This window comes from Symphodus melops (genome assembly GCF_947650265.1).
Source record: "Symphodus melops genome assembly, chromosome: 13".
NCBI lineage: Eukaryota > Metazoa > Chordata > Actinopteri > Labriformes > Labridae > Symphodus > Symphodus melops.
Window position 1 is genome coordinate 4,165,859 of NC_136703.1, and position 9,969 is coordinate 4,175,827.

At 40.0% G+C, this 9,969-nt stretch overlaps 1 protein-coding gene across 4 annotated transcripts; it reads right to left on the minus strand.

Moving 5' to 3' along the window:
* Positions 1-1,685: 1,685 nt before the first annotated feature.
* Positions 1,686-9,101, minus strand: slc66a1 (solute carrier family 66 member 1). 4 transcript variants are annotated; one of them, XR_013780485.1, is made up of 9 exons: positions 7,889-7,995; positions 7,186-7,376; positions 6,957-7,086; positions 5,976-6,063; positions 5,424-5,578; positions 5,240-5,332; positions 3,824-4,009; positions 2,420-2,760; positions 1,686-1,802 (listed from the first exon to the last, which is right to left on the minus strand). XR_013780485.1 is itself a non-coding variant. In XM_079360252.1 (8 exons), exons 2-8 carry the CDS (start codon positions 7,371-7,373, stop codon positions 2,665-2,667), a joined length of 936 nt encoding a protein of 311 aa, XP_079216378.1. In that variant the 5' UTR covers positions 7,374-7,376; positions 8,926-9,101; the 3' UTR covers positions 1,827-2,664. The 4 variants fall into 4 exon arrangements, 2 of the variants coding, with proteins under 2 accessions (XP_079216378.1, XP_079216377.1); XR_013780486.1 differs by lacking the exon at positions 1,686-1,802 and having other exon boundaries at positions 1,827-2,518; positions 2,614-2,760; XM_079360252.1 differs by lacking the exons at positions 1,686-1,802; positions 7,889-7,995 and adding an exon at positions 8,926-9,101 and having other exon boundaries at positions 1,827-2,760.
* Between the last annotated feature and the right edge of the window lie 868 nt (positions 9,102-9,969).

A 9,969-nucleotide genomic window follows, 5' to 3' on the forward strand; every position in this document is an offset into this window, starting at 1 on the left:
TGAGTGAGGGTGATGTGATTGCATTATGTTTAATACAGAGGTTAAGTTTGTGTGTGTGTGTGAGTGAGTGGGGGGGTGGGGGGGCGGGGATGGGGGAGGAGGGTGCAACTGAGAGGCCAGTGTGAATCTGCTAATGAAGAAAAACAACATGGTTGTCAAGGCCTCCCAGGAGCAGGTCAAACAGCCGCTGGGGGGGTTTTGGGGTCAGCAAAAGACAGAGGGTCAAACGTCAAGGCCAAGAGCAAGCCTTGACCTCTGCTGGGCTTAAAAAGAAGTCAGTGTTAAAGAGAGTAAATGGTTAGTCAGGAAGAGCTTCCAGATTTTGTATTTAGTGAATATTATACAAGTCATAAATACGAGAGAAATAAAAATGTAACACCATTAGTCAGAAATGTATATGGAAGCCTATCAGGGCCAGGCATGATGGGAAAAAACTATCAGAAACACAGTAGTTCTGGGAATTACATGAAATATGTCAAAGAAAGATTTTATTTTTTTCAAATTGGTGAGAAGTCAAAAGTCTTTTTCTTCTCCCTGGCACTAACACTAGCCTCTTATTCATGGCCAGTTTAAGGCGGGATATTTAAGGTCCTTCTACGGCTTGTTTTCAGGGTGCAATGGATCAAGGATTACAGACAGGTTTCCGATCATTTTTTAGATGAGCAGAAAAAAAAGAGAGAGAGAACACTTTAAAATGTCTAGCCAGTTTTAACACAATGTTAATCACGTGTCACACACACACACTGCTCATTTAGTGGATGTGTGTATCATTGCACTGGGTGTCGTGTGAGTTAAACCAGGGATCGTAGGTTTAGGGAGAACGTGTTTAACACGCTGCTGTTAAAACAGACTGTAGGCCTATTCATACATTTACTACTATTTACTGTTTGTCTGTATTTGCTACAGACTAGAACAGGCTGTGGGAGATCATGGAGTAAATTAGTTCACTGATTGTTGTCATAGGCGACCACGATCAGATAGCTGCATCACACATACATACATGGTGAGAGCGAACGAAAGTGAAAGTCGTGTTACATATTAACATATCAACACTTTACGAACCAATTCTTTATGAAAGTGGATCAGACTGTCTTCTAATTTCTTCTAATGTTTAAACTCTGCTTTCTTCTCACTGAGTCTGTACAAGAAGTACATTTATTTTACACCATGATGATAAATCAGTTTGTGGATCACCATGGTGATCTGTTGGTACAGATCATTAAACAGTTGTTTCATTGAAGCACAACTAAGTTAGTCAGTTTGTACACACAGGATCTTGAGGCGAAGTTTCTGATCCACCATCAGAGGTAGTGACGGGTGGTGATGTATGATGGCAGAGCAAACAATGTGTGTGTGTGTGTGGAGCTACTGCTGTTTGGCTACACTGTGCCTGTCATGCTTCTGTAACACTGTAATGCTTCAGGAAATCACACAGTGGGACACTGTGATGAATATTCATGAATCAGTGTTGTGACATGCTCCGTCGTTGGTTGCAACATTAGTAATGACACTAACGGTATCACACCCTGCATATTTATATGTGGGGACAATATTTCCTTTTTTTTCCCACACTGTCGAGTATGTAATGTAAACGAACTTTGTTACAGTGCTGTTGCAGAATTGTATTCCTTAAAGGACCACAGTTTGAATTTACTAATCCTGGTACCAGTACTGAAAGTTCAAATGTATTCTCCATGTTCAGACTTTTTAGACAATGGTGTGAATTTTTATTCCAGTTACAGAAGAAACTTCTGGCTTCATATTTGTTCTGGTGCTCTAACTTGCGTCTGTAGGACTGCCACCTTAAATGAGAAGAACAGATAAAATAGGTTTTATATTTTTTTAATCTGTGCAGTACAGTTACCAACTGAACATTTGTCATACTACTTAAAGTAAACTTTTGTTGTGCAAAACTGAGAGTGAAATTTAACATTTAAGTGAAACACTTGGTTTATCTGCAGTGCAAACAAAACTGGTCAAGAGTCTGTGATGAAATAAAATAAAACTGAATGACTTTAATTAAAAAAATACACCCAAAAAATGCTTTAAAGATTCTTGTTGATTACAGAACTTTAAAAATGGACTAATTACAATTTACATTTGTAAACATTTTGCCGACACGTCACTGAAGCCCCTAAAAACAAACAGATTCAAGTTACTCCAGATAGTTGTGAAGAGTGTAAACGAGATCAGACGGGGCTTATTCTAGTGGTTAGTGTCATAACCGTTGCTTTAAGTATTTGGCAACTTAGAAACACAGATTTCTAAAATAAATAAAAACTCTGTGTGGTCTGGTAAACCCTACCAGCAGGTTTGAGGCCTGGCTTAAGATTGAGGTCATGATCTAAAATCTCGAGGAGTTCAGGTTGGCATCAGGTGTTTTGTTCCGTGTATGAAACCTGAAACCTGAGAGACCTACCTTCAAAACTTTACAGAACACTAAAGGTCGCTTTGAGCACATCACTGCAGCTGAACCCCAGTTCACAGTCCATCTTCATTTAAAAACGCATCATAAACACTAAAAGAGCATAATAAATAAAATCAGAAAATGAAGCTAAAAATGTACAAGTTGTTCATCCTGATTTAGTTTGAATTATGATTTTGAGGGTTCACTTGAAGTGAGTGTCTGCTCGTGTCCCTTTAGTGCACTCATGCTCGGTCGCTTCAGCTCGTCATCAGAGGCGTTCTTTCATTGATTTCGCTGTCGATTTTGTTGACCACCTGGGGAGGTTTGCGGTACATCAAGAACTGGAAGGAGATCTGAACCACGGCGTTAAAGAAATCAAAAAGGACATCACGTCTGTTGGAGCATTTCCAACGCCAACACACGCTACAAACCAACACATCTTCCACTCTCGCATGACCAGTTTGAATATTACTATTTAATTAGTCCACTATGAAAATAAATACGTCTTCTTATTTAATTTTAACAACCACTTTCCCATGTTTGTTAATGAAATGAAGCTACAGGCAGCAGATGTTAGCTTAGCAGCACATGAAGACAGGACGCAGTTACACTCTCGCTGCCACTAAAAGGGAAAAAACACCTCCGAAGAAATGTATAGAGGTATTCCACATACACTCGAGCTGAAAATGTAATGCTTGAGATTATATTTACAGGATATTTAGAGAACTATGACATCTGTTCAGTCAAAGCTGTATACCGTTACCATGGCGACTGACTGTAACTTGAGCCCGACACAGAGTGGAAATTGATCCACTTATTTTCTACCGTTTGAGAAACCCTCATCAATTTAGTCTGCACAGGAAGTACATTTATTTTACACCAAACCAGTCAGTCTTTGTCTTCATACGCGTTAAGATTTCATTTGTCTCTTTAGGCTGAGAATGGGAAAACTATGGGATCCTGATGCTCAGAAATTGGTGAAGTCAGCCTGATTTAAATCTCTGTTAGGTCATTGAATGATTTATCTGCTGAATAAATCAAAGTATTTTACCTCGGTTCTATCACTGGGAGGGTGTGACAGAACTATATTGAATTTGTTAAAAAAAATCTAAAAGTTTGCGACGATAATTCTTCGTCATGCTGTAATCTATTCAGAGCAGGCACCACACAAACGACATTGAATGATTGTGAGACAAATGGTGCTCTCTGCAAAGAGCAATTAACCATGTGGGCGTTTGCACCATTGATACTACAGATTGTGTTTCCACGAAAGCAGTCATGAGACTTGAATGATCCCGTCCTCACTGCAGGCTCAGCACTTACTAAAATGTAACATGTACTTGATATGAAGGAGAGCCCTGAGGCCCGGCGGCTACAGCTGCTGTGGGCTTTTTTGTTTTTTCTTAAAAAGGATACGATGACGTCCAAGGAGAGGGTGCCGAGGCTGCCGACGAGCCACGGCAGGTGGTGGACCAGGTAGCTCCTCTCTCCGTGGCCATCGTCTGGGTTCTTTAGTAGGACACTCAGGCCGTACAAAGTGTTTCCCAGGATGACCAGAGCGAACAGGAAGTAAGACACCCCTTCTGTCGACTTCCTCTTGTACTGTGGGGAGAAATGAGAGGACAAAGGGTAAATGGGAACAACAAAAAGAGTTAACACACTTTACATTTTAGGCTCCTTTACTCACTCAGTTTATTCTATTTGCAAGTACGAGATTAAAATGAAATGTTGCCATGCATTGTATTGTACCAGAGCTGGCATAAAGCTTGAGCAGGCAATTTCATATGTATATAAAATACTAATTTACAATTATAAATTAAGCTACTTCTCATCTGCAGGGCATAGTTACAGACCATAGTTACAAACTGCACAGAGTAAACTCGACAACGGCACACAAATTCCTCATAACAACACATGTACAGCAGTACATCACAAACACGCACCTTCACACCAGAAATAAGAGTGTTGGTTCAGAGCGATGGAAAAGTGGTGTTTGCAGAGTTGACTGCATTCAGATGAAGAAGACAACATCTGAAGCTGCACTCTCGTTTCTGTACGACCGATGTCTGACTGAAGACATGTTCAAAAACCAAAGCCGACTTTCTTTGCACTTCCCCCATACAGTGGGATGTGTCACTTCATCGGTCATACACGAGCTGCAAACAAGCAGGTCATGCATTTAAAAAGAAAATTGTTTTTTGTTTTACATTTTAAATGATATTTTGTTATAATGTTTTGTGTTTGTCTTTAGCTAACCGAGCATGATCTCTGCCTCTATTTCAAAGTCTGCACTATGAGCTAATGTTTAAGTTTGGTTGTGGTTTTTTTTGTGTCAAACACATGATAAAGAAGACACTGAAAAAAGTAAAAGTCCATAAATACAATAGGTTTAAAAAAATAAATAAGAAGAGCCGATGGCAGCTGGGACTAATGATTTGTTTGGTTTATTGTCCATTTGATCAATCTGTGGCTGGGCGAAGGCAACTGAAACTCTGGAAACAAAGGATGAGTGCGATCAGCCAGGACTGACGGGGCCTCCTGTAAAGTCTTTGTTTCGTACAGGTGTGTTATTTCACTGAGAGTCGAACCATACCCTGCAGCCTGTTGAGATTCCTAAAGCTGAGTGACCCGTACCGATGACCAAGCAGAGAGTTGAAACAGATTCACTGACCTTAGAGTCAAACAAAATGTTGAGGTTTGCTAAAAAAGTGAACACACTGACGAGCTGTTTAAATGGCAGCTTCAGCTTGACCTTTGCTATAATCACAGTAAACATCTATCACTTACAGGATGTAGCCAAAGAATCCGCACAATCAGCTGAGGCATACTCACGTTAGTGTACATCTGTGGAAGTCTGGAAAACAGGTAGAGCACCGACGACACCGAGCCGATGGAGAATCCAATAATCTCTTTAGGGGTAAACGGCTGAGGTGACAGAGGAGCGGACTCATTACATCAAAAAGGCTGACATCACTACACTACCTCCCACTGGACACAACAAATGAAGTTCACCAACCTTGATATGGTCATTGTCAATGGTTGAGAGCAGCGTGCGACTCCTGAACTCTGAAGAAATGACTTCCTGTTTGGATCCCAACCCGGGAAGGGTGAGGAGGCTGGTTGTGAAGCCCAGGATGCACGCTACACCCACCACATTCATAATCGTACTGTCTGGAGAAGAAACAACACCTGCTTCCATCATCAGTATAAAGAGAGATACCACAGCACAACAAGGGTTACTGGGTCAAAGGTCACCAGAAAAGGGAAGAACATGGCCTGTTTTAACGTTGTTGCAGGGTTCAGAGATTTCCCTCTTCCTCTGTCTGGACCAGCAGGGATTTCAGATCTCTTTTAACTACTATTTTAACTACTATTAAACAGCTGGTGACAAGGAAACATTAAGACCCTACTCAATGCAGGACATGTGGGAGATAACAGACGTCACACCAGAGTGCAAACATAGCAATGAAACTTGCACAGCAGAAACATTGAACTTAGATTCTAAATGGCACATTTTGAAAATAAACGTATCGTTAAACAAATAGGGGAAGAAAAAAAAAAGACTCACTGGAATCCATTTTGTTCCTAAATTTGTAGTAACAGTACATGGCCAGCATCACCAAGTCAGCAATGACGTAATAAATGGCCGTATACGTCTGGAAGACAGGCAGAGAGAGACAAACTTATTCAAAACTTGACTTTTCCCCCCACAAATAAAATCATTTCTATGAATCTGAAGTCAAATTCTAAGCTCCTTATCGTTTGCCAGCAAGTGCGAGAAATGGCTGATTTCTTTGGAATTTCATTACAAAAGAAGTTAATCTTGCAATCGTGGAAAATTGACACTGTGTCCATGTATGATTATTGGTTCTGAAAAACGGGGATTATATTATATCTGAGGGAGCGTAATGTTGAGGATAGATGAACTGTGTTCACAAAGTTAAGACTAATGTCTCGGGTCAACTTGATTGACTGGTTCCTTTATTCTCTTTTCCCTTTATGTTTAAATTCTGCATATCCTCTTATTTGCCTCTGAGAAAGAAAAAGCTTTGTAACAAGATCAATTGCTGCTGTAGCTGCTGCTACCCTGGATGTTGTTTCTGCTTTTATTGTTAATAAAATTATGCAAATAAAAAGTGATAAACATCTCAAAAATATATCAGCAAAAATATATATGATGCATTCATAATCCAAGTCTGTTTTTCAAGACATAATAAACATACTCTAAACTCTTTGTTTTAATGGCTTTGCTTTGTTTATGTTAGTCTTTAAATGAAAGAGAAGAAGATTTATCGGCACTCTTGCTCAAATTACACAAATAGTTCTCATTAAACCACAATGTTTCGGCACCTTCTTCTCTCTGCTGTTTTTGTGTTGCCCTGTTGTGACGTGTGTGTAACTAGATCCCTTATTATTTAAATGAAAGAAAATCTTGTTCCTCTTTAACACTGAATAGATCACACAATCTTAAAAACAGTTTTTCATGTTTCTAGTTAACAATAAAAGAAAAGGTTTCAGTCCTGCTCTGTCATGGGACACACTGAGTCACCTGAAGTGGAAGCTGGTCAGCTAAGAACGAGCCCACCAGATTGCAGGAGTCGCCTCCTAACCACAACAGCAGGAACCAAAAAGAAATGGCACTGTCCATGTTCCCTGTTTTCCACGAGTTGTAGTACTGTCTGCAATCACAAAAGAAGAAGAAGAAGAAGAAGTGTAACTGGTGCCTGGAGAAGAGAGCACCAGGTTTGAGAAGCCTCAAAGGCGAAACCAAAACTTACGGGAGAGAAGACACCATGAAGCAGAGGATGGACACGAGACCCGCGTAGATGCTGGCCATGTCTCTACCATCCCGGGCACATTCTCCGAGCCCCTTCCAAACCCATTCAGAACCATTAGGACACAAGGAAGTAAAGTTTCCATCTGGGGATCCAAAGGGACTCTGTGTAGGGACTGCAACGGCCCCCATTATCTGTAAGAGAGAATAACCTTTGTAACAATCTGATCCATTACAAAAATACAAAACAATCATCCTACGTTGTTTGATTCCCATGACACATACTAACAATGTTTAAGACCACCACACATCTGTCCTGACCATATGGCACAAATGTGGAGCTTCATTACTTGAATCAGGCCTATTGAACATCAGAAAGAAAGCATCATGTGGATCACACATATCGACAAACAGCATGTTTCTATTTGACATGGGAAGTCTGTAAAGCACTTCAAAACAACACGAGAAGAGCAGAGCTGTGCAGACAACAAATATACTCTGAGAGGATATAGCTACTCTGTAAAGCTAATGGAAAACATATACAAAGAAACCTTCAACAGAAAACCTTCAAACAATAAAGACAAATCATCTGTTAGCGCTTCAGCAAACAACAACAATAGGTACTACATTTTAAACAGCTGGGTTTCGTTTGTGGCCTTTTCGTTGACAGAAAAATAAAATAAAATGAGCGCAGTAATTTCTCTTGCCTGTGTAGCAGCTGACATGACCCGCAAAAACCTCCTCAGCAGAACCAAAACCACCCCGAGACTGAGGGAGGCAAAAAAACAACACACACACGGAAGCAAAGCGTCTACAGTGTCCGCGCCCTGATTGGTTGTTTGCACGGTGCGTCAGTTAGCGTCATGACGTTGCGACAGTAAGCACGTGACAATCGGCGCTCGAGTTCCATAACAACCCAGCCAGACTTTCAAAAACAAGGAAATTAATATTTTGTCATGTAATGAATTTAATGGAAAACTATAGATTTTTTTTTATCTGCTCACAAATAAAGTATTCATGGGTTCACCTTTGATCCGATTATTTTAATATCGACTTTAAATCTCGGCTAACACTGATCCTGGGCTCTGAATTTTGTTTTGATCCGATCAACATTGGTCTGAGCAGGGAATCCCTCAAATTCGTGGAAGATTTTTTAAGACCTTGGGACAAGCTATTGGTATGCTTTCATGTAAATGTGACTTTTATGTGGAAATGGAGGAAACAAAGAGTCGCCCATCTGAGGTCCCAGTGCTCACACATTTCACATGGTCTCCTCACATATCTATAAGCCTTGTTAAACTGAGCCATTTCTCTCGACATGGTAAATCAGTAATTAGAGAGGCCTCCTACATTCTTTAACAAGCATTGCATTTTAGTGTGCAGCCGTGAAAATCAATGCACTTCTAAAATCCAGATCTATAAGAGTAACTCCTTCTAGAAATGGCTCGTATGCAAATTTTTGCACTCAGAGGTCGTTAGGCTGTCTTTAAAGTTCATTTTATAGCAACAGATCATTTTTAATATAAACATGCTGAGCTGGATAGTTGACGTCATCACCAAAAAAAAAAGACTTTGCCTTTCACCACTTCAACTTCTGCAACGTTTCTTGTGTTTAGGGGGAAAAGAATCAGTTTTACTTTGTGTGACTCAAGTCAGTAAAAACGCAACCATTATTTAAATCATTGTCACAACAACACTAGTTTAACAACATGTAATATAGTCAAATAAAGAGAAATGATCCTACCTGGAAACGGCAATTAAATCCACGTCAGACTTTAAATGAAATGGAAAAGAAAGGATTCGAGATACTTCCGAAATAACACCGTTTGTCATCTGACTGTATGTCAGTCAGCATTTAACCAAGCTGATGTCAGCTCATTTAAAGTTTACTGCAAGCCAAGTGTCTTCTCCGTCATGTGCTTCAAGTAGACAGGCAGGACCAATATCGAACTCTTCCTGACGTCCAAGAACCCACTGGATATTATCTATTGGCCAAAGGTCTTCGTCATATCGTTAAAAAAAATAACAAGAAGCATTGACGACAAATTCAAGGAGTCGGACCCCTGTTGAACATGTCGGGCTAAAATCCCCTCAAGTGTTAAATTGATTAATTTCAAGCTTAATCCAATCAGTGACGCCTCCTGTCTCGAAGATGGGGGCCTTTGTCAGCCTTCAGAGATCTACAAAATGTATCATAGGCTAAAGGGAATCCCAACACATTTCTATGATCCGAGGAAACCCAGACCATTTGTCTTTAAGAGTCAATCATAGTTCTTTAATGTAACACAAGTGAACTCGGTGTGTGTGCGTGTGTGTGTGTGTTTCTAGTTCACTACTACTAGCCCAGTGTTTTCTTAGTGTTGCAACTTGTCATGGTAGCCTCTTAAAGAGAGACTGCCTTTGCTTTTTAATACCAAATGTATTAAGATTTAATGTTAATCTGAGCTTTCAAAAAAGAAAAAAAAAATACAAATTTCAGTCATATTTTTAAACCAAAGAGAAAGAGGGAAGGTAAGAGCCCCTTTTACACTGACAAGTTCCGTAACCATGCCAACATATCTGTGCAATTCTATGCAGCAGTTTGCTCGCCATCTCTGGTTATTAAAAGCTTCCTAATATTCGAAACCTCGATATCTATTTCAACGCGTCTCAGATATCCTCTGAAGACACATTTTCTCCCTCTTCCCTTTAACTGACAAACTTTATACTGAAAAAGTCAACAGGATGAATACAAACAGGCTCTTTCTGAACACTGCAAAATGCTTTCTGTATCAGATAAGGCAGAAGG